Source organism: Uloborus diversus, chromosome 6 (genome assembly GCF_026930045.1).
Source record: "Uloborus diversus isolate 005 chromosome 6, Udiv.v.3.1, whole genome shotgun sequence".
Taxonomy (NCBI): Eukaryota; Metazoa; Arthropoda; class Arachnida; order Araneae; family Uloboridae; genus Uloborus; species Uloborus diversus.
This window is the reverse complement of record NC_072736.1, coordinates 66,641,446-66,666,939: the sequence shown is the minus strand read 5'-3', so window position 1 is coordinate 66,666,939 and position 25,494 is coordinate 66,641,446. Positions and strand designations below refer to the sequence as shown.

Below are 25,494 nucleotides of genomic sequence, written 5' to 3'. Positions count from 1 at the left end.
AATCTCCCTAATTTCTTTAATTTTCAACCAACTAAGCTGAATTAGGTATCAATTTAAAGCTAATACTTTTCTCTTTTAGTATAAACAACAAAACGTCTTGCCTCAAAGCGAGGAGGAGTGGGTTCTATCATTTGTACTAGTTATCTGAATTTTTTTTAAATTTTGTCACTTACATCCCTGTGCTTCTCACTGCCTCGGTATGTTTTTCCATTGTATTGCATTGTCTTTTATTCTATATTGCTTCTTTCATGTTTTTCAGTCAAGATACTCCTTGATCAAAAATGCTTTCTCCCATTTTGTGTACACCACTTTACCAAAGGGAAGTGAACTCACTCTGATGACATTCGACGGAGAAAATGGTGTTCAGTTGCTCAAGACTGCTGTTCGCTTGAGCAACGATGAAGAAAAGGTTCAGTTTCTGGAGGGGCAGCCGTTACTAGAAGATACATCATCCGATGGAATGGCCTGTGTTGAATGCGTGTTGGATCACATTTTCGAAGTAAAGACAAATTTTCCTTACAGTAATTAATTCATTCACAATGCTTTGGAATGCCATCCCTACCTGATCTCTTCCATATGATGTAGTTGAAAAATATATACAATTTATGACTGCATCATACAAGGTGCATATTATGATAATGTTGACACTTCACCCCTCGCCTCTTCCTACGGCACTTTGTTTGAGAACCCCCGTCGAGTAAAGTATTCAAATTACTGTCTGACCATGGATTGTATGGAAAGACAAACATCCGTTTTGCAGCCGGAAATGGACGAATCTATTAATTTTTAGCGATGCCAGCTTTTGCAGAAGCAGAGTCTCATTCAAATGAGCGGAATACCGGCATAAAATTCTTACTTTTCCTCCTCATTCAGATAGGTTCGTCTTATCTGGACGTTTGAAAATTCTATACAATCCGTGTTTGGACAGTACTCGAAAATACCGTATAATAAAAGACATGCAGTGTAAACAAACCTTTTTCGACTTTTTTTTTTTTTTTTTGAAAACTAACGTTTATTGGCATAATTTTTGATTTAAGCATTTAAACTGAAACTGTCCTTATCTCAGAATCCTGTATTTCATTTTACGCTTATATAGGTATTTGTTTGGGTTTTTTTTTTTTTTTTTTTTTTTTTTGAGCAATGACGATTGCTTATTGTTCTCATTTGACTGTTTTTGGCGTGCTATCATTTTATTTTGCCACCACCTCTCTCTGCCAGCACCACCGTCGCGTTGACCGGCCTCACGATGCTGATCCTCTTGCGAAAACCGTCTCCAGGTTGCGTCCATATCCTACACACACTTACGCCCACACACACACATACACACACTCATGCCTGGAAACAAACACACACGCCTACACACACATACACTCACTCATGCCTGCACACAGACACAAACACGGATGCCTACATACAGACACACACACACGAACGCCTACACGCACAGCACTGCATACACAACACTCACCCACATGCATACATACACTCACACACACGCACCCACACACATGCGCCTTCGCAAACACACACATGCATACATACACGCTTGTGATTGCGAAAAACATAATTTGAATTCAAGACGCCAAAAATTCAAATTAATATATATATATGTATTTTTTTCTTAATCATGTTAGCTATAAGTGACAAAAAGCAAAAGGTACCCCTATATTCGTTGTTTTTACCTTAATTGCTTAAAACATTTTTTGATAATAAGATCATTTTTAACGATATTATTTTTGTCCTGTATTTAGCTAATGAATGACAATCAAACAGACTTTCCTCGATCCCCTGTTATCATTTTGGTAACCTCCGCATGCAGTTTGTCTTCTACAAGGTATCCAGACGTGAAAGAGAAGCTTCTTGATCTTGAAGTGCGCCTCCATGTTTTGTCTTTTGGAAAATGTGAAGAAAATGACGGAGAAACTGCCTTAACAGCTGTTTGCTCTGAAACTCATGGGAGTTTCATTCATATTAGCGGCGACATTTTAGGTGATTTATACAAAGGTTTTCATAATGCAATTCATAGCCGTAACAAGGAAATCATGGTAAGATTTTTTGATTAAAGTTGTTTTAAGGTTTGAGATAAAAAGTTCGTTTATTCACTCATTGCATTTCAATCGTTTGCTACTTTTTTGCAATTATGTACTCTCAAAAAATTAAGTCCTTATATGTATATGATTATGTGTATTACATATATTTTTCCAGTTCACTGATCGATTAACGCTCCTGAGGTCACCAACAATGAAACTCGCGCCATAGCATGATAATTTGTTATTATTATTATTATTATTATTATTATTTTGGTAATGTCTGACATACAGGGAAATGCTTTATTTTGACAAATCTGAACTGGATCCTGTAACTTAACTGTTTTACTGGTAAGATTAATTTTAGGAGAAAGAAGAAACGAAAAAGTGGTCAACAATGAACGCTATCTAATGGAGTTTAGCGTTCCAACGCGGGCTGATCCACTGGAGTTAGGGTTAAAATTTCAACTGTCTAAATATCAACAAACAGGCAATTCTTCCGTTCAAATGTAGAAGCAATTTTCCCCCGTCATACCTTGACGGGCGATTTTCTAATACTAAGAAATAATGGCGAGAACATCCCTTGTTACTTACCAGGGAACCGCACGAAAAGTGTAATACAATAGACATTCGTTTTACGCGGGGGTTACGTTCTACGGAAATGCCGCGTAAATTGAGATCTAATACTAGTGTTAAAATAGGGGTTTGGTTCCGTAGATAACAAAATACTTCATTCTAGTGATCACTAATTGTATAATACGTTTAATGTGTACTGATATCTACTTTTATGCATAACATGCATAAAGAAAACATAAATTAATATCATGTTCTGTTTATAAAGAGGAGCTGACTATGATAATCTTTTGGCAGTCATTAAGAATTTTTCCCAGTAATTCATTGCAGAGCATTAACGCATTCATGATCACTTGCGTCATTTCCCACCTTCCTTCACTAACAAATCAGAAAGATCATTTCTATTGTCTAGGAATGGCTCAAAATTTTCAATGTGAACGTTTTTGGTTGTGCGTCACCAACGTCGATATCCTCGTTGGTTTTAGCCTCTTTTGTCACTCCAAAAAGCTCTTCTTCCAGTGAGTTTAGAACTGTGTGAGTTTAATAACTTTACTTCTGGAAAGAGCTCTGGAACAAATCGCATAAAATGTCTCCAGTGGCCCAAGCTTGATTCATAGTACGACAAAATGCAGTTGATTATGTATAATCTGCAATCTTTAGGGATTTGAATTTTGAAAGAGGGGAAAATTTTATCTTTTTGCATTGCCGCTTCCGCGTAAAACCGAAACTCATCCGCGTAAAATAACATAAAGGTGTCAAATCTTAAACCGCGTATAATCGAAACCGCGTAAAATAAACCCGCGTAAAACGAGGGTCTACTGTAATGAAAAAGGTTTAGATAGGGTAACGGCGCCAGTAACACGCAAGGGCTCAGTAACAGACAGTCATAAGTTTGGATTTAAATAATAAGAATTATATGCGGGTGAAACTGATGTTGCTGTGGCCTATGAATACGGGGAAACCGTCTAGTGTTTATCATAGTGAATTTTATGAACCAGCTGGTATTTACAAGAGAGAGGTGGAAGGTTATGAACAGACATCACGAAGTCAGAGGATCCAGAAGCAGTCAAACGTTAGATGAGATGTAGTTGCATGAGAGAAAAATAATTTAAAAATTCTAAATGCATTAAAATGCTCAGATAGTTGACCTACCCTGAGAACGATGCCTTAAGCATGTCTGTTACTGGTGCCGTTACCCTAGGTGACAATTGTAAGAGAATATTGAGACTTTTTGACCCAAAAATTATTTGCTCTCGTGCCCCCGTTATCGAGACATCAAATCTTAAAATTTGCAGAATTTTTTTTAAAAAGCTCCAAATGGACTTCAGTTGATTTGAAAATTGCCTGATTAGAAATTGAAGACACACGTGACTTCACCGTTTGCATGTGGCAAGACATTCCTCTACAAAGCATGTGAAAGGTGTCTGCCATTATTCACCGAAACTCGTTAAATTTGGCGACTTTTCTTTAAATTGCGGCAGACACTCAGATTTTATATTTCGACAACGGGACACGAGAGCAAATTATGCGTCTAAAAACATGTTTTATTACGCTTTTTCGATTGCTATTTATTAAGATTTTTTCCCCATTATCACACTATGGTATAGTTTCTTGGTTAGAACTGCATTGCACAATTATTTCTTTGAAGTACATTTCGTTAAAAATTCAACTATCAACAGCCATTTATCAAATAATTTTTCACTCGTTTAAAACTGATAATTTCGATTTTTATGCTCCACTGCAATATTTTTGTACGAAAAAACTTATAAGGGTGCAGTATACGATTTTTACCTTAGTTTTAACTGTAAAAATCAGTTTTGTGTGAAACGGATGATCAAAACTAAAATTTAAAAAATCCAGATTTTTTTTAATTAAATAGCATCTCATACTAAACCTGATTTTATTGAGAAGTAAGACATATAGTTTAGAAAAATGACTAAATACATTAGCTGAATGAGGGGGGAAACGTTAAAAATATCCACTATTGTATAGTAATTCTTATAAACTTCACGTTTTTAAGAATTTAACAACTGATCTAATAAATGATGTCACATCTTAAATTTACCCTTAAAGACCAGTTTTAACCAAGACCCCAGCCGAGTGACATAAGAGGTCTGTTAGAAAGGATCTAACTTTTTTTGTGTGTGTGAGAAAACCTATAGATAAAAATTACACACGCTTGAGTCAGCTAATCTTGAACCTTTGTGCGCATGCGTGAACGTTTGCCGTCTGTATAGTATCAGTCGCTGGCAAACAACATTTGACTGAGGTAGCGTGTAAACGAAACGACTCAGAGCAGCACTACTGCATCATACTATGCTTGAAACTGGGTGATCGCTAAGTTTAGGCTTTCGGTGACATTTTTCCATCACATTCCTCGCAGTTGGTTCGAACATTTTAGCGAAAACCAGACTCCTGTGGTTCAACAGGCTCATTACTCTCCTGATATGGCTTCCTGCTACTTCGGGCTGTTCTTCAAACACAAGAGGTGATTGAAAGGATGTCACACAGGAGAAAACATTATTGTGGCTGCAACGACAACAGAGCTGCACATCATTCCAAAATAGGCCTTCTTTGAATGTACCCAAACAATGGTAGCACCGCGGAGAGAAGTTTGTGGAGTTAGAAGGAAACTATTATGTGGGGAATTAGATTTCTAACGCTCCAGTTTTGTCAGTTTTTTTTTTCTTTGAATAAAGGTCGAATACTATTCAAACAGACTTGGTATAGATAACCACTACTTAAAGATCTCTTACATCGTTAATGAGTAATGTTAACTCGGTGTTAACCCTTCGGACCCTTTTATGTCCGTATTCACCTGTATATTCGACTCTCGGTCAGACACGTGAAACGCAGATTGAAGCCTTTTTAAATGGTGAAAGGCTTCCACATAATTTCAAATTTTTTATGTCAGAAAGTAGAGTTTAACTTCGAATAAAACAAAACATAAAAAATAAGTTGTGGGATTGTTCTGGTGTTCGATCTTCAGAGAAATTAAGAAGGATCAAGCAAGTTTTAACAAACAATCCCAACGTGGATGTCACGATCAAAGACGTCAAACGAAATTTAGGCATCAGGCCTTTGTCAGAATGAAATCCAAAAGCAGTCTTTTTGATATATATATATATATATATATATATGATAGAAACTAGCAAAAATACTCGGCGTTGCCTGGGTCAGTAATAATTATGAGAAAAATCGTTACTTGCTTTTTTTTTTCTGGTTTAAGTGAAAGAATTTAAAACACATCTTTTTGACATGATTAAAAGTAGAGTTTCTTCCTTACCCATAAAAGTAAAATAGCAATAAGTATAAAGAACAAAATAGTATTGATTTAGAAACGAAAGCACTATATTTAAGCATATACAAATTTCCAAAACATGAAATTATTCTTCTCATGTTGAAAAAGATTAATCTGTTGATACTTTTTTTTTTTTAACATGGAGTCTAAAACCTTCTCTGTATTGCTATTGATGTTGCTCGTAATCCCCTTATACTTGCTTTAGTTATTTTGGGAAATTTAAATCATTGTGGGCTCTTGGTGCGATTTTACCGAATTTGCGGGAATCGTTTTGGGATACCTTCGATGATGCTCCCTCCTTCTTTCCTTACTTTGTAAAACGATATATTAATTTTCGTTACAAAGATATTATCGCCGGGTGCTGAGATACTTTTGGTCACCATAAAATGGCGCTAAAGAGTTTCATCCGAAATGTTTCCAAAATAAGTAGTAAAATTTGGCGATTGTTTGAAATTGTGCAAAAAGGAAAAATTAATGGAAGTTTTTGTGCTGTTTATGGATTTGCCTAATTTAGTTGCTGGATTATTTAACACAGTAAAAAAAGTTTTTTAAAGATTCTTTGATTGGCGATATTTTGTTTACATGGTGAAAACTGAGAAACATTATGACGTAGTCTTCGGCTTCAAAAACAGCGCCATTGAAAAAAAACTGCCAAATGCATCAGCTACGGAAATATTTCTGCAAAAATTTTGGCGATGTGCTGGTTGATTGGATAATGAGTAAGTGTTCAATCAGCATAAATAATAATAAAAACCATTAATTACATTAAAGTTCCGTTTAAATGGAAAATGATCAGCCAAATCATGTATTATTTGCCAATCTTGTGCAAAAATCTTACTTCAAGATTTGACTTGAGAAAAGCCTTGAATAGTCACGAAAGCAAAGATAGTCAACAATACAACAATAGTCGCTGTCGACAGGAAGTTGAGATGATACACTAAATACTGTATTGAGTTTAGGAAAGCCTTCGAACATGGAACTAAAAAGCTCATAACTCGTTTTTTATTCTACTTAGAAATTTCGAATAAGTGCCATCTTCAGCAGAAAAATGAGAGCTTTCGATGGAGATATAATGTAAATATGTGCAAGTATTTTTTCATCCCTATATTAGAGAATTTATACGAAAATTGTATTTTATTGCTTATCTAAGGGGGGTTTTGCCCCCCATAACGGGACGAAAGCTACCCTATGTGTTATTCTGATGCATAAGCTATATTATTGTAAAGTTTCATCAAAATCCGTTCAGTAGTTTTTGCGTGAAAGAGTAACAAACATCCATACATCCAAACATCCATACATCCAAATATCCATACATCCAAACATCCATACATCCAAACATCCATACATCCATACATCCATACAGACAAACTTTCGCATATATAATAGTAGTAAGATATAAGGAGAACTGAAAATGAAAAAATCCCAAAATACCCGACCTCACCAGGGGATGAGGTCCCAGGGTAGGAAAAAACCCTTGGAGTCCCCCCCCCCCAAGGGGTAGGGAAAAACCATGAGATGTTTCTTGAGTGCTGCTGGCGAAATTGCCTAAAAAAGCAGCAACAGTCAGGCCCCAGGTATTAATGAGGGCCTGAGTTCAAATTAAATTAAATTAATGAGGTCTAAATGAGGCCCCAGGGTACTTTGGGATTTTTTCATTTTTTCTTTCTCCTTATATTGCTATCAAATGTGTTGTCTATCAGTACCATAGAGCTGCCCATGGCGCCTATTGAACTGAGTAGTGAAGTTCATTTTGGTTGACTTGTCCAGATTATAAATACAGTATATGATAGTATTTCTTTATATATATATATATATATATATATATATATATATATATATATATATATATATATATATATATTAGGGTGGTCCTTATTTATATGGGAAAAAAGAATTTCGGAATTCAACAACTGACGCCCCCTAGTTTTGTGACACTATAATAAAAAGTAATCGGTGCAAATTTTTGAACTCGATCGGACAATAATAGCACGTGCCCCTAGGACGTTGAACTTTAACACTTGTGATAATTTTCTCACAAATCTTCGAGTTTTTACTTCAGACCCCGTACATCGTTTCTCCTATGTTTGCAAAATATTTTTACAGTGAGGTAGCACTAAAATTAACCTTTTTAATTACTTCATATCGTCTAAAGATTTTACATTGAATAAGAATGAAATATTGCTTTAGAAACTTTACCTTAATCGTACGCTTTTCCCAATGTATCTCAACCGTGTGCATTTTTTCCCGATAGTCTTGGAGTGTCTGTAAAATACTAAATTGCTTTTGTGACTCATATTTGGTAAATTGATTGTGAAATTCGTCGATTAATATTGTGCTCCCCTTTCAGTTGTATCATTCACAACTTTCAGCATTTTAACGATCTCTCTTCCCTTTAAATAGCTTCCTTCATTTTGCCATGAATCAGGATCAAATAGGAAAACATCTTTTGGTGTTTATAACTTATCAAACAGTTTTATTCACTTGTAATTGATTCTATAAAGAGGAAGATCTTTACTAAGAAAGTATTCCAAATCATCTACTGTTATTTGAAATTTTTTATACAGTCATCAGACACGTCTTCTATTCAGCAAGCATTTTTTTGAAGTAGCCTTTTCCTATCTTCAAAGTTAATTCCTTCATCCAATACGGACAAAGCTACTAGTTCATCCCCTAAGTACCATAAGTGATTTATGAATTTTTCAATCACTGCTTCTGCTGCATGTTTGTCATCATTTTGTACGCTGCAGGTTTTTTAGACACTACAACATTTAACTGTAAAACAGCATTTACGGGCAATATCTTCATGTAGTGTCAATTTAAATTGCTTCCTAAATATATAAATTTTCAAGCAAGAAATTCCTTTTGCCACCCCTCTGGGTCAGGGATAAGCTCCAGGTTGCCGAAAACATATCCCTGTAGGAGAGAGGACTTCACCAAGAAATATTATTACACGTTATGAGAATTCTCTGTAATATATCTTAATTCCGCTTTCTATGAACAATAATATGTCATCAAATTCTTCTTTTAGAATTTAAGTGGTATGTGCAATTTTTGAATTTTGAAGCGCTTAAATAATGGAATATCGAGTCTAGAACTAAGAAAGGCAAGAACTTCTTTAAAGACACTCTGCAGTACGATTTCAAGTGCATGATAATAGCAATACAAATGCAATATATCACCGTTCAGCTTTTGCTCTAAAAAATTACATGCACAATTTATACGGCCGGTATTGTAAGCCGCTGTATAAAACACTACAGCTTGAACAGTGGTTGGAAGTAGCGCGCTACAAGTAGCGACGCTACTGTAGTAGCTACATTCTTTAGTAGTTTGTAGTGTAGCGCACTACTTTTAAAAAAAAAGTAGAGTAGTGAGTAGTTCGCTACAAAAAAAAGTAGTTTGTAGCGATTTCTAGAAACTACTTTTGAATAAAGTTAAAAAAAAAAAAAAAAACGCGATTTTTGACGAATTTGACTAGTGCAAGTCTTACGCAAGTAAAACTTGCACCTATCAGATTCGCAAGACTAAAAAATAAGAGCTGACCTCTGACATATTATTTTGACGCTATATGTTGTATCTGTTTGACGCCATTAGTTTGTTTGGCATAGAAACTTTCACATTTTCCCAATATTCGCCTTGAATAGAGCATGGCTTAGAAAGAAAGAAACGATTTTTTTCCGTTTCATGCAAACTTTGCCCGTTAAGCAAAAAGCTTTCGGTATCAATACTATTTGCACATGCAGTCGAACCTCAAATTACGCGAGGGATGCGTTTCAAACTTTAGATAAACATTATGTGAAATTATATTTCATCAACTTCATATTTAGAAAGAAAAAAATGCGGAGCGGCGATTTGTACGTTAACAATCTGATGTTTCGACTAGTACGGTGAACTTTGGCTTTCAGTGATGCTAAAGGGGAATTCCATTCATGAAACTAATATTTAGTACCCAAGAAAGAAGGTGATATAAGCCCTGCGCTTCCGCTCCGAAGATTTTCGTGTTGCGGGTGAGGAATTCGCGTCAGCTGCAGAATGCGTTTCTCGAGTAAAACTCGCTATATAGACATTTCGCGTTAATCGAATTGCGTTGTAGCCAGAGTCCACTGTTGTTAAAAATTGCACATTGAAGTAAAGTAAGCATTTTTAGTTATGTTTCATGTTTCGGATAATTAGTAGCACCGTTTGGGATATTTTTCCTTTTTTTTCTTTTTCACTGATAAAGTGTTGATATATTAACATATTAAAAGTCAATTATTAAATGTTGTGAGTTTTTGAGGTTATTTGTTAAAATTGAAAAATGCTTTTATTTCATTTTATAAGGGTCGTAAGAAAAGAGATGGTGTCCAGGTCCGGAACCCTAGCTTGAAGCTCAAAAGCAATTAATTCCTACGAAATATACGTTCCTTTAAATTAACTCATATAATGAAAATTAAAGTGTTTCTCTTTTGTTTAAAAGATGCTTTTCACCATCTAAATCAATTTCATGTGTATGTATGTCTATGTAAAATTTAAACCAAATTATGACTAGATTTATCTCAATTTCAATAGCCGAGTTACACTTCTTGAATGAAATACTATTTACTGTCAGGGAAAGGATTAAAAATTTGAAGGTTGAATTCCTTCCACTTTTAAAGAGGGTTGACCGGATTGGACCCAATTGAGTTGGACCTAATGGTTTTTTTTTTCTTTTTTTTTGTTGAAAAAACCCATTATTTAGCCCACTTTTGAGTTTTTTAAATTTTCTGAGGAGTTTTTAAAAAAATAATTTAAATACATTCACAATTTAAACTTCTTTTTTATTTGTTCTTCACCACAGACAATGGACATAAAAAAATGAATTTTGAACTTTAATAGTATTTCTCAACTCTTAATGGCATTAAAAAATACTTCAAACGTTTTATAGAAATAAATAACTCAAATTATCTTGTCTAAGTCCTGTCACGTCTGATTTTCTCAATATTTGTAGATTGTACAGAGGAAACTACTCTAGCTAAAAGGCTTTCATTTGAATTATTTTCTGCAAACCAACACGTCACAAATCTCGAATAAACAAGGTATATTTTTTAGAAATTAACACGTGTTTCAAAAGGTCGGACAAAAAACAGAATAGGATTTACAGTATTTTTTTCATTATCTTACGAAAAAAAGTTTAATATTTCTTACTCTGTACACAGAAGTAGAAAAAGGGTTTTAAACTACTTCAGGTTCTACAGTAGCTTGCATGACAAAATGAAATACAATTAAGTAAAATTTAAAAAAATGTAGTAATTAAAAACGAACGAACAATAGATTTTATCGCTCGAAAAATAACTTTGCCTTAACTGTTGATAATCATGAAAACTAAAAAATCTGAAACTTCACCATTCTTGGGTTTTGTCGTCTTTTATATTTTTCTTCAGAAAACGATAATTTTTCCAGCTTTTTTACTCCAAGACATTTTTTGTGCTTTGTCCATATACTTACGCTCCAACATGCTACAAGTACCCACATTTTCCCTTAAAAAAGACAAAAAAAAAAAAAAAAACACACACATTTCTTTTAAAAAAACCCGGCTTTAGTTGTTTTTTTTGGGGGGTTTTATTTAAAAAAAAACCCTGGGTCCATGGGCTTTTTTATAAAAAAAAAACCCCGGGTTTTTGCCAACCCTGCTTTTAAATCCTTTCTTGCAGGGAATATTTGTGCAAATGGTAAAAAAAAAGTTTGGATTGAAGAATCGTTTCAGTAAAGGAAAGAAAGAATAAATAATTTATAGCAATATTCCATGTTCAAGTGAGCCAGTATATCAATCTGAACAATTTTTAAATTTTTTTCATTCAATCCTCAAATGGCGTGTATGGTATGTTATTTATTTATTTATTTTTTAAAAAAGTAGCGAAGTAGTGACTACATTTCAAAAGTAGTTTGTAGTTGCTACATTATGAAAAAAGTAGTTGTAGTTGTAGTTAACTACATTTGAACTAAAGTAGTTGTAGTTGTAGTTCGCTACAAAAAAATGTAGTTTTTCCAACCACTGAGCTTGAACAGTTAGCAATAAAGAGCAATCATCTAAGGTATCATATACAACTGAAGAAATATCTCAGAAATTCTGAGTAGCTGTTCAACATTGGAACCTGAAGCTATCATGGTAAGCCTATCGGCGTTTTTTTTCCAGTTACATCTGGATGTAGCTTTGTATCCCAGTGAATAACTAAAAAATCTAAATTTAAATACATGAAATCTGATTTTACCTCTCGAAGATTTTCTCTTGCTCTCTTAAGGGATGTACGATTGATCATAAGGTTATTTGGATTTAAATTTACTGCATCTACATAGGCCGTTAATAAATGAGCAGCATCTTTGCCCTTAATACGGCATTTGTCTAACATTCAAGAAATGCGAGCAGATCTCAATAGTTGTCAAGCTTTTTTGCGTTGTGGTAGACCAGATATAGAAAATAGGTTCAACAGGTTAGGATAGATACCCATTTCGGTTTCTAAATCTTGTGAATTTCAAGAGGAATTTGATGATAATAAAGGACCATGTACTGAAATAGAAGACAGTTTAAAGTATAGATTTTTACATTGTTCCGATCTGGATTTTTTTTTAATTTATATTTTAGATAGGGAAAATAGAGTTTATTGTTATGGTAGGGTAATCGAGGATTTTTCAAAATTTAAATTATAAGAATGCATAAACATTCAAGTATATAACTAAAGAACAGCGAATTAAAATATAATTGTCATTACTTATATTTATAGCCTGGAAACCTAGTGACCCTATTTGCCACACATATTACATACACAGAAAATTTTCTAAATCAACACCCCCATAGCCTGGAGGAGGCAATTTGTTGTTGTCAAAAATCATTCATTAATGGCCTAGGTCATTCATTAATGACTTTAGAATCCCTTGTGTCCATCTTGGTGGAAAGAAATGTTCCCCTGCTGCTTGGTTTGAAACGAGCGCGAATTGCGGTATGCCTGTCCCAAAAGCCATTGGTGTACATGTACCCTATGTAATATGTAAAATTTTACAGAATGACAGTGAGAGAATGGTTGGTCTGGAAGTATCAACATCTATTGAGGTTCAAAATTACTTTAAATATGAAACCTAGGAATATTTTTACATAAAAATGAGAAAATCCGCAATTTTTTCTTTAAAACTCAAAAAAGGGGCCCCTAGGGGCACGTGTTAATGTTCATGGATTGACTTAAAATTTTGCATGGATCATTTATTTGTATAATGGAACAAATTGAGGGGACGTCGTGTAAAATATCTGCAACTTCAAAAATAAGGACCACCCTAATATATATATATATATATATATATATATATATATATATATATATATATATATATATATATATATATATATATATATATATATATATATATATATATATATATATATATATATAAAGCTTATGAAAAAAACTTTGTTATTAAAAAAAGAACAATAAAAAGAGAAAAATTTAAATGTTTTATCTTTATAGTACTACATCTTTGAATTAGCTCAAACAAAGGTATCTAGAAATCTGAACCAGTTTGCTGAAAATGCAAAGAAAAAAAATTACCCGACTCCAGAGACGGCTTTTCGAAAATCACAGGGGAAAAAAATTTCCTTGTTTTCCAACTTTTAACTTAGAATGCAAAACTTTGAGTTTTCTGATACACATGAACGGGAATATGCAGATTTTGCAAATTAATACATTATCTTTTTTTTTTCGATATTTAGGTTTTTCAAGAATATTTGTCTACTGAAGATGAAGAGACCTTGTCTTTGTCTTTTAATATAGAAAATAGAATGTTCGAGAAAGTTCGCGTCTACATATCAGGTCCAGATTTAAACACTGGTGCTCTTGTATTTGAAAAAACGGAACTAACTTGCCCGCCTGTGGTTGTTCCAAGTTTCAGAAAGCAAGAAATTTTGCCAGCTTGGATTTTTGATGTGAATCGACCGATAGTGAGTATTTTCAATTTTATGATGCTCGATTGAACAGCAACTACTGTCCCTCCACGGACTGTATGGAAAGGCAAATATCCGGTTTACAGGCGGAAATGGATGAATCTATTAATTTGTAGGGATGTCAGCATTTGCAGATGTATGTTGGCCTCTAAATTAAGCAGGAGTCTTATTCAAATGAAAGGATACGCACATCAAATTTTTACTGTCCCCCCTTATTCAGATAGACTTGTCTTAACTGGACGTTTGCCAATTACATACAATCCGTGGTTGAATTGTAATCGGTATATTCCGGGATGTAGTACTGTAGTGCTTATAACCCGCGCGTGGAATACAGTGTGTATTATCACAACTTCGCCCGGGGTTTGGAAAGCTTATTAAAACAAATATGTTTCTTGGCCGCAAAGAGTCAAGGCGGGTTCCTTGTCAGTTATGTCGCCGGGCCACTCCTGCTCCCCAAAAAAAGAAGAAAAAAGAAAAGAAACAGGGGGGAAAGGAGAAAAAAAGAGGACAAAAGAAAAGAAAATGGGGAAAAGAAGAAAAAAGGGGTGGGATAGGAAAAAAAAGGGGGTGGAGGAAGAAAAAAAAATCAAAACTGCTTACTAGAAAACAATTACGTAACTCTATTTTGCATGCCACAGCAGTAAATATCAAAAGAGTAAATTATACTTAAAAGGAACAGAAAAAGAGTTTTCTCCTCTTTTTTTCTTTGTACCTTTCTGTCTTCTTTTCTTTTCTTTCTTTCTTTTTCATTCCTTATTTTCTTTCTTTCTTTTTTCATTCCTTATTTTCTTTCTTTCTTTTTTCATTCCTTATTTTCTTTCTTTCTTTTTTCATTCCTTATTTTCTTTCTTTCTTTTTTGTGTTAATGGCCAGGCCCCTCTAAGGCACGGGCCCCTAGTTTCCAACTAGGCTGACATGGTCTCTCGTCAGGCCTGCATGTTACCAATGCAGCAACAACGTTGATTTTACTGGACAGAGAAACTCTACAAATTTTGTTGCTCAAATATTCAGTACATGAACCTTTCGTGATTCGGCAGATATCAAGTCTAAGGTCTTATTCTTGTGTCACTCACTCTAAAATGTCAAGATCAATGGTAGCAAATACGGTTGTGGTCCTTTGAATTAAATCTTGTAAACGATATGGCACGAACACACGATCTTTGATGTAAACCCATAAAGAAATCAAATGGCGTTAGGTCCAGAGAGTGCGGTGGCCACGGAGGAAGGCGATTTTCGTTGTCGAAACCTCGTCCAATTCAACGAGCAGTGAGCTCGTTATTGAGGAAAAGATGAACTTCTGTCTGATAATGGTGGGTTGCCCCATCTTGGTGGAAAATGAACAATCATTGATCGTTTATTGAGTGAAACAAGAATTGGATTTAAGGATTGACATCTGCCGTGTCCTGAAAGGTTCAAGTATCGTACATTTGTGGAACAAAACTTGTAGAGTTCCTTTCTCCACTAAAGTCAATGCTGTTGCTTTGTTGGTTATATGTTTGTTTTAATAAGCCTTCTAAGCCCCGAAAGGAATAGTGACAACCCTGTGCTAAAAAAATGTAATGTAAAAAAAGGCAGATTATTCACAAATGGCTTTAGAGAATCAAAGGATATGTCATGTCTGCATTATATGATGTACCGATCGATCATATTCATGCCGAAAAAAAAAAAAAAAAATCTGTACTAACGCTCAATATACTTCATGTTTTGTATCACTAAGAAATATCGTAAGTCAAAAGCAGTTGCTAAAAGCTTGCTGCCCAATTACAGCAAAACACTGATACTATGCATCACACGTGGTACCGAAGAAACATAAACATAAGCTAAAAATACAAGGGCTTCAGCATTTAAAAAAAAAAGGCATGTGTATGAACATTTTGATTTTTAAAAGTGCCATTAGCGTTAAAAAATTAAAGAAATACTTTCGAGTTTTTCAGGAAATAGCATCGCGTTTTCAAGTAAATGCTATTTTTCATTAATTTTATTAAAAAAGGTGATTTTTTTTTAATATTATTTTGAGATATGTATTTTTTTTTTATAAGAGTGGGGTGTGATTTCTTGAAAAATAGCAATAAGGCTTGTGAATTATACATGTAAAAATGACAGTGTTTAGAGTTCAAGAAAATAGTCTTTGGCCATATGTGAAATTATCGTTAGCCACAGCGCTTAATTTGCATGGGACCTCACAGGAGGGCTCCTATGTAAATCCATGCAGGGCTCCCATGCAGGATATGCAGGAGCTCTGCTTTCAGTTTTATGTGAATTTTTACGTATTCGATGGAATTCAGGCAATTTAAGCGTTATTAAAGTAATTTTTGAAAACTGTTGTGTATTCTGTTAGAAATTAAGCCGTTGTTTATTTTTTGTATAAATCAAAATCAATTATCAATTTTTATTATTTCTGTTTTTTATTTATTATTATTATTATTTTAATTTTTTTTTTCTTTTTCTTTCTTTTTTTTTTTACACAGATCGGAGGGACATATAATCTAACGACTGAAAGAAAACGTGGAGCGAAAAGTCCTATTTTAGTAACCGTGTCTGTCCAACAAATGAATTCTGAAGATCAACTCAATGTCAGAGCCTGGACTGAAATGTTTTATGCCGCTGAAGTAAGTATTTAGCTATTTGCTCGTCATTTGTTAGTGTAAGTCATGAGGGACGGTGAGGTGCATAGATCGGTAAGGCCTTGATCTCGTAACTGGAGGGTCGCAGATTCGATGCCAGTCAATCGAAGATCCACCATGCTCACTAATTTCGAGTTGTGTACGTTAACTCTGTCATGGTCACAAAATATTCCTAGCAGCCGTTCCAAAGCAATACCTCTGGGGATGCTAGATCAAAGGTTGCTTGAGTCCTGGTGTGGGGGATCAAGAAACAGCTGTCTTTCAGGACCCCGCTCGTATACTGAGTGGTCTTGTTTGCCCATGGAACCAGTTTCTCGTTGTGCATCTAGATAGTACTACATCTATGGTTTGAATTGGCAGACAAATACGATCATGAAAATGTGCATTAGGAACTCAAAGATCCAAACGTGGAAAATCCACAACGTCGAAAATCCGAACGTCAAAAATCCACAACGTCAAAAATCCGTAACGTCAAAAATCCACAACGCCAAAAATCCACAACGTCGAAAATTCGAACGTCAAAAGTCCGAATGCATTCATATGAAGTTTCAATAAACTGCTCAGTGATCGCTAAATTTTGTGAAGTCGGTGTATTTTTCATAACTTTGTCAATTTTCTTTGTTTAATTGTATGGGTGACAGGAGAAAAGTTGTATGTTGGTTTTCAACATTTTTTTTTTTCAGAATAAAAATTATGAATATAATCCAGAGAATTAATCACCTGTGTTTTTAGTTCGTTTACACGGTCAAAGAATGTTCTAATTGGCATTCTCCTTGTATCCTTGTAAATAAAGTATGCAAGATTTATGGATGAACGTTGTATGTCGCAGACCTGCTTCGAAGCTTCCTTGCAATAGGAAATGAGTAGGTAATTAAATGGAAAAACGTTGTATGTTGCTCAACGTGGTCTGTTTAGTGCATTGCACAAAGCAGATTCGTTTTTTGGCTGTAGTGAAAAGTTGTTGCTTTCAACATACAACTTTTTTCCCGCCACCCATTCAATTACTGTAAAATAGTTCCTCACAAAGTACATACACTACTGTAAATATTTTTAATTTTTCCTTTATGTTTTTAAACAATAAAAGTTAATTTTCGTTAAAGTAATAACATATCATAGCATTATTTCCTGCATTGTATGTTATGCACATAAATATTGAATAACCACTTTATTTAATTAAATGACATACTATTTTCTTAAAAAGTATTTTCTTGGTTATTTTCAAAAATCCGAACTACCTATGGTCCCAATTAGTTCGGATTTTCGATCTTTTAGGCTCTGGTCGGAAACACTTCACCAATCGCACCGCGTGGTTGGTCAGGTTGCGGTTTTGACGTCACTGGAATTTTTCTTGTTAGCCCGGTAGAACTAAGGCCCCTATAGGAAGAGCCGACGCATCCGCCATTTTGGAGCAAACTTGATCCAGTGCTTCGTAGCGATAGCATTGCTGCCGATGTTTACATTTCTTTAGCATGTGTTAAATTGAGTCAAATGGGTGGTTGTTCGGCTGTTAATTGTGTAAACAGCTCCAAAAAAGGATTTTAGCTCTTCAGATTTCCAGCAGATGCAGAAAGAAAAAAGAATTGGACAAATAATAGTCCGCGAAGTGACTGGCAGCCTGGAAACGACGCCAACTGTTTCCGAAATTTCGCCAATGTTCACCTTCGCTCTCCGACTCTCTCGTTCCCTATTTAGCGAATAATTGTCAATAAAGGTAGATTTCCCTATTGTACGCTTGCTCTAAAGTGGCGGATGCGTCGGCCTCTCCAGTTATAGGGGTTCTAGGTAGAATGGCTGTGCTTCCGAACACTCATGGCTACAACGCGGTAGTTCTAGTTCAGTAGCAGACGGGACTCCAATCAAAGAAAGTGTAAATTTTGAAACACGACCGAATTGGCAAAAAACACCATGTGACCTCGCTAACCACGTCGAGACCGCGGTGCGAGCGGTGCCTGCTTTCGAATGAAGCCCTACCGTAATTGCGTTTTATAAATTAATCGAGTGCAGACGAATAAAAATTCTCTCCCTCGCAGCATCAATAAACAACGTCATTTTCTAAATTAAAGCAAAAAGTTTCGCTAGTTACTAATAAGTTTTAAAGACATATTAGTGACTGATAAAATATATTTACTGTGCTCATATACTTACTTGTTTGCATTTTTAGCATGAATCAGAACACCTTTTGCTCTCCATTTAGATTTCCCCTCCACCTGTTCGCGTTTTCGCTGAAGTAAGGAAGGGAGTTTATCCGATTGCTGGAGCAAAAGTTTCTGCGAAGATTCTCCATCCCGATGGAGGATTATCTGAATTTCTCTTTATAGACGACGGATTAGGAAGTAAGCCCATAATATTTCATTTAATATTTACCAAATAGTTTTAACTGGTATTGTTCACAATGGGATCGTCTACAAAATTTTAAAAGGATCGTTTTCTGAAGGAGCATGCTTTAAAATATAGGATCTGACCATTTTTTAAATAATTTGTTTAAGTTTAATATTTAAAAAAATACTTAAATCTGTGCGCTTTCATTGTTTACGCTTCTGCCGATGACATCACAAATGATGAAATAACATTCAATGTTGCCATTCATAGTGCAAAATATTTAATTTTCATCTTTACTCACGTGTATTGGCAACGATATGGTTGATAGCAAGCGTAGAGCGCAATTTCAATTCGCTTCTTGATTATCATAACGTGGAAACGTGGTAGAAAGATGCGCCAAAGAGCATCATTTGTGACGTCATCAAGACCACGCCTTGCTTGAAAAATCGGACATTAAAAAAAAAATAAATTAAAAAATAACTGTAGGTAAAATAAAAGTATATTCTGGGTCAACTTTTTTTTTTTTTTTTTTGCTTATTCTATCAATTTCAGTGACAAAAAGTACTACTTTTGACTGAAGGAAGCAACCCCATTAAACATCAGATTAGTCACATTGCACGAAAGGGAACTGTAATGCAAGTAGTACTGTTTAGTAGTTGTTACTTAGTTGTTTTTATTAGAGTGGTTCAAAAATACATGTAAAAAAAAGTTCCTCCTAGATACCAGGACACACACCCCTCAATATTTTTTACACTTGTGGATAGCAATATACTGGAAGAGTTATAGCTTCCTATTTCAACTGAAATAGGGTGCTCAACCCCATCACCCCAAACTTCACTAGTATGGGGAGGGGTTTAAAAAATATACATTGAACTGAAAAAACAATGCTACATATAAAAATATACACGAGTAATATGCATATACATTGCAATAAAATAATCTCTTTTTCTTTCATAAAAGTAAGTTTTCAAAGAAATTCTGGAAGGAAGTCTGTGGCTGGCCTGCGTCCAGGAGACCCCATAGCACCTACAGCCTTGAAAGTTTTGTACAAAATTACTTTGAGCCCCGGTGGTTAGCACTTGAGGTTTTGATTTTTTAAATTCGAAATAGTATTATTATTTTTTTTTTTTGTAATTAATCTTTTAAGCTCAAATTTCGCGTACACTGCTTATTATTGCCAATTAAAGGGGTGAAAAATTACTTGCACGCATTAGTATTATATATCGTTGGAAAGGGTAGAATTTTCCGCGATCCTTCTTTGAGTGGGCCTCGAACAGTGTAGAAGCGAAAACCACTAAGCTTTTCACCGAACTTGATGTTTACGTGCTGTCTCGTATCGTATGCTCAAATGTTTGCGATTTTTTGTATTTTGCATTTGCGTTTAATTAACTCTTATTTATAATTTAATCATGTTTGGTGTACGTTTATTTATTTATTAAGAATTAAAACTGCTTTTTTTAACGATAAAAATTGCTATCAAGAGGTTAAATTAAAAGCACTTACAGTCGAGTCCCGACTTACGCGAGGGATGCGTTCCAAGACTCCTCGCGTAAGTTGAAATTTCGCGTTGTGGAAAAATATATCCATACAAATTTTTTAAAGCATACCACACAAATACTTTTACGCACTTATAAACACCACTCAAACTTCTCTAAAGCATTCCTTAGCCATCACAGTTTCTTCCATAAAAAACTAAACTGTTACTGTATTTAAAAAATAAAAAAAACTGTTATCAACATGAAATACTTAAGATGCACAAAATGAATGACCAATGGGAATAAAAGATATAAAATAAAACAACACGGTACGTACTGCATGCAGTAAAATTAAAATGATGCACAAAATAGTATTGTACAGTAGATACAGTAGCAATATTTACGAGTTAAAAAATAAGGATACTAGTGATGATTTATGCTCCAAGTTCGTTATTCTTACCTAATGCATTTTTAAATACGCTTCACCTTTTATTTAAAACATTTCAATTTGTGGCTACATCTCCTCTACCTGATCTTTTTATCAATCCACAAAGCAAGAGCGCGAGTAGCTTCCATTTTCATAATTTTTACTTTGCTAGACTGCTCTGAAAGCTTCAGTATTGAAATAAGTTCTAAACTTTTACGGACATCTTTTTGTTTTGACTTTTAACTGTACATATGGAAGATTCACTCATACTTATTATCGCTCTATCTTCGACGTTTTGTAATTGTTCAAGCATATCAAGAATCTTAGCCTTTTTAAATTTTTTTTATCAGAAACTTTCTTTTTCTTCACATTTTTAAACTTTAGATGAAGGTGACACTAAGGTGCCATTATGGTTATGTGATGCACTAGACTAGTTTGGTGTGAGAACTTTGGCTGCCAGTGATGCTCAAAGGGACGTAATAACATTCACGAAATTAATATTTAGTAGCCAATAACGAAGCTAATACTTCCTTCTAAAAAAGTTCATGTTGTGGGCGAAAAATTCGCGTTAGCTCTAAAATTCGTTACTCATGGAAAATTCGCGTTATAGCCATTTCGCGCAAGTCGTATCGCGTTGTAGCGGGAGTCGATTGTACTTTATTTTTCAACTGTTCCTATAAGAAAAAAATTACTGTGAAGGGAATTAGCAAAAAGTAGTTATAGGAATTTAATATAAAACTGCCCCAGAGCCACATCAGCCATCTGATTTTTTCAAAACCAGTGTTTACCAAGAAGCATCAAAAGGAGGTGTGGTTGGACTTAGCGTCGCAAATGTTTTTTTTTTTTTGCCTTTCCTTAATTCAGCATTACTGTTTTTTAGTTTCGAATAATTATTTAAAAACACGTTAATGCAAACAAATATGAATTTTTTGCTGGGTTCTTCCTTTGTTCTGTTGCATATTTCACATTCCTATAATTTCTAAATCAGGAACTTCACCCAATAAGATTTTTTTCAACATAGTTCTCATATTTTCTGAGTGGAGAAAATTTTCATCGCTTGATAAAATAAATTGAAAAACTTTTAAAACTTGCTGCAAATATTTTCACATAAATCAGTTTACTTCTATCTCTATCAAGCAAGTATTCTTTTGTCATAGACTTCGTTATTTCAAATAATAACTCCTGCCAAGAAGTTTACCCTTGATGTGAAGTAACATTACAGACATTACAGTGCAGTGATTGAACACTGAACTGTAAAAGAGGTTCTAATTTATGAACAGTGTATCCACTATCCAGAAAGGTAAATATAGAGAGGTATTAAATCTTCTTCAGTCATGTTACAAAAGGCAACACCTTTTATGTAAACTTCAATCATTTATACTGGTGTTTCTTTTTCGAAAAACTGAAGCGAAAATTCTTTCAAATGAAAAGCGCCACATTCTTGCGAATGCAATTTCAGTAAGCTCTTTATTTTCTTTTTTTTTTTTTTTTTTTTTTTAGTTTGAAAAACTTACATAATTACTGTAGTTTACACCACATAACTGGTGATATTGACGAAATTCGCCTTCCAAAGGGTTATTTTGATACTTTCGAGTTAAAACATAACTATCAGAGAATAATGTCAGTAGATGAATTATTATTTTTCTGATAGCTTTTGTGGTATGTTCAAATGAACAAAACGTTTCCTATGTCAGTTTCCCCAAGTTACATTTTCTGTCCTGCCTGGAATCGTATTCCTTTTCCATTCACTGACCCACTCTGTTTTTTTTTTTTTTTTTGTAAAAAAAGGATAATCTCTCATCTGAAATAAGCTTAAAAGGTTTCTATTGTCTTCCAATATGGTTGTTTCCTTCAGTCAAAAGTACTACTTTTAATCTCTGCGGAAATTGATAGAATGAGTAAAAAATATAACATGGACCCAGAAAATACTTACATTTTCCCAACAGTTATTTTTTAACTATTTTTTTTAAATGTCTGATTTTGAAAACAAGGCGTGGTCTTTATGACGTCACAAATGATGCTCTTTGGCGCATTTGTTTTCCGCGTTTCCGTGTTATGATAATCAAGAAGCGAATTAAATATTGCTTTCCACGCTTGCTATCAACCATATCGTTGCCAATACACGTGAGTAAAAATGCGAATTAAATATTTTGCTCTGTGAATGGCAACACTGAATGGCATTTCATCATTTGTGATGTCACACGACAGAAGCGTAAACAATGAAAGCACACCGATTTAAGTATCTTTTAAAAATATTAAACTTAAAAAAATTATTTAAAAATTGGTCAGATCGTATGTTTTTAAGCATGTTCTTTCAGAAAAAATACTTTTAAAATCTTGATAGCCTTTGTTCATAGCCTTTGTGTGGATTTTTCACATTCATAATGCTCCACCATTTGCTAATTATTTGGATGAACTCGATCGTTCCTGCTGATAGTCATTTTACCTTTTGAAAGTTTGGGCATTAGTCACGCCAAAAACTTTTAAACGCAAACTTACATTTTGACGCTCAACATTGGTTGGGTGTAATAATATTACCGTCAACTTTGGAGCACCAGATTTAAACTCTTCTCTGTCTAGTTTTCTCTGATGAACTTAGAGAGAAGGATTAACCCCTCTAAATACTCACATGAATATCAATATCAAGGGACTTAATTCTGTATTCGTAACACAGAATTGATGATTTAAAATAAAATGTCACAACTCGAAATGTGATGAGAACACGTGCGATGAGTAATCAATACAACGCTTAAAGCTGACCCAAAGAGTGAATAAACCAATTTTCCCTCATCGCTCAGCTCAGGGGTTGAAAGATGGCGGTGACACTTGTTCCAGGCCCACTCAAATAGAAACATCGCGAAGGCCCCGGGTCTATGCAATTTGTTTCAATGCTCGAACTTAAATACGGCGATAGTTACTTGCGTTTTTAGCTCAAACTTTTTTAGGCTTAGCAAAAATTTAAGCACTACTTTCTTCATTAAATCTATCAGTAAAAAGCGGAGAAATTGTCCCACAGTTTTCTTTTAGACACCACTGGAAAGAGCTGCTTTCTTTACTCCAGATCTAACTCGACTTCTAGTCGAAAAGCTAAGTTTCTATCTCCAAAGGAAAAAAGTTACAAGCCTTTAAAAATAAAGTTCGAATAATTTTATCTCCATTAAAATTATTGGTGTTTTTTTTTTTTGGCGTTGCCATAGTTACGTCTTTTCGATTCGCGTGTTTCTTCTTTCTTATTCACAAACTTTAAGGGTTTCAATTTTAACGGAAAATCTTAGGCTCAACTCAATTTAAGCTCCGAGCTAAAGAGCAAAATATGTTACTAGAGACCACGAATATGAAAGCGACTTTTCAAACGTACAAAACTGCAGTTTAGCAATGCTCAACAGACCCTTAGCCCTTACGGCTCTGCAAGTTGGTACACGTTATTTTGAAAGCCGGGAAAGGAGTGCGCAGCGCATAGTAAGCTCATAATGCGTTTTTAATCTGTTTCTTTTTAATTGACGATTTAAATATTTGCAAATCAAATAAGATTGTGAAACAATCTTCGGGGGTTGGTGAGCGTTAGCGAGCAGGGAGCAGAGCTAAAACTTTTACAGCGTAATACTACTAGTTAGTCTAAAAAAATAGGGGGTGTCCTGGACCCTAGCTGAAAAAAAGTTTTTTTGAACCACCCTACTGTATATGATAATAATAGTAGACATTATTAGTGATGTAAATATGTTAACAAACTTTGCTTCGAGGGAAAATTAGGGTCTTCCCTAATCATTTCCACGCACAACTTTAAATAACCCCCTGTATTAATGTTCTAAGTGCAGGAACAAAACATTTCCTAAAATTCTTTAAGGAAGCTTCTTTGCTAGCGATTGTTGGTTGAAAGGATTTATTGATAAAACTTCTTAGTTTTTTAGTTTAATGCTATGAAATATTTAATCTATCCCATATTTTTATGTTTAGATGCGGATATCACTAAAGATGATGGAATTTACAGCCACTACTTCACAAATTTCACTTCTCCAGGCTTTTATAATGTTTATATCAAAGTAGAGAGGATTAATGAAAATGAAACTGCAGAAGTAAGAGGTATCTATTTTTTCTTTATCATTGCTACATGAAAGAAAAGTATGTGACGGGAGCGCAAACGGAAAGGGTTGGGGTATAGTACTGCCACCCCCCCCCGGCCCTAGCTAGGCATTGATATAAGGTAGGGCACTTTAATTGCCTGGCACCTGCCTTTTGGGGTATTTTTGAAATCGCACTCCTGGTGACGTCAGGGAAAGAATGTGATTCAGAACATTCCCCAGAATTTTTCCAAAATTGAAGTTCTGAAAATGCAGTTTCAGCCCACTTTTAGCGATGTTAGAGAGGAAGAAAGTTGAAGTTTGAAGGCTTCTGCCTGGAAGTGTTATGAAATTAAAATTGCAATTGTAGGCTAGATTTGATGGCAACAGTGAAAGGAATGTACTTTGGAACTTTCCAACATTAATTTTGCGAACTTTTAAGCCCTAAAAATGCGATGGTGGGCTGCTGCTGTTGATGACGTTAGAGGGAGGGATAAAGTTAAATACTCTCTAAAAATGTTTAGAAATTGAAATTTCTAAAACACAATTTTAGAGCGTTTTTGTTGTTTTTTATAGAAAGGGAAATTTGAAGTAGTTCCCCCAGAAAGTTTCCTTTTTTCAAGTGCAATTTCAAAAATAGGGCATGAGTCACAATATGTAGACCATTGGCAATGCCCCTTAAAAAAAACCCGGCGAAAAAATATCCTTCGACGTAATTCTATATTTCAAGAACCGTATTCGTTATTTA

At 34.6% G+C, this 25,494-nt stretch overlaps 1 protein-coding gene across 1 annotated transcript in view; it reads left to right on the top strand.

Annotated features, from left to right (window-relative positions):
* LOC129224793 (calcium-activated chloride channel regulator 2-like) overlaps positions 1–25,494 on the top strand; it is a 50,029-nt gene that overhangs the window by 18,733 nt on the left and 5,802 nt on the right. Inside the window, exons 7-12 of the mRNA XM_054859342.1 lie at positions 260–499; positions 1,752–2,045; positions 13,613–13,840; positions 16,312–16,452; positions 18,662–18,800; positions 24,643–24,768. Of these exons, the coding sequence (XP_054715317.1) occupies positions 260–499; positions 1,752–2,045; positions 13,613–13,840; positions 16,312–16,452; positions 18,662–18,800; positions 24,643–24,768 (1,168 nt within the window). The remainder of the gene's footprint in view (positions 1–259; positions 500–1,751; positions 2,046–13,612; positions 13,841–16,311; positions 16,453–18,661; positions 18,801–24,642; positions 24,769–25,494) is intronic.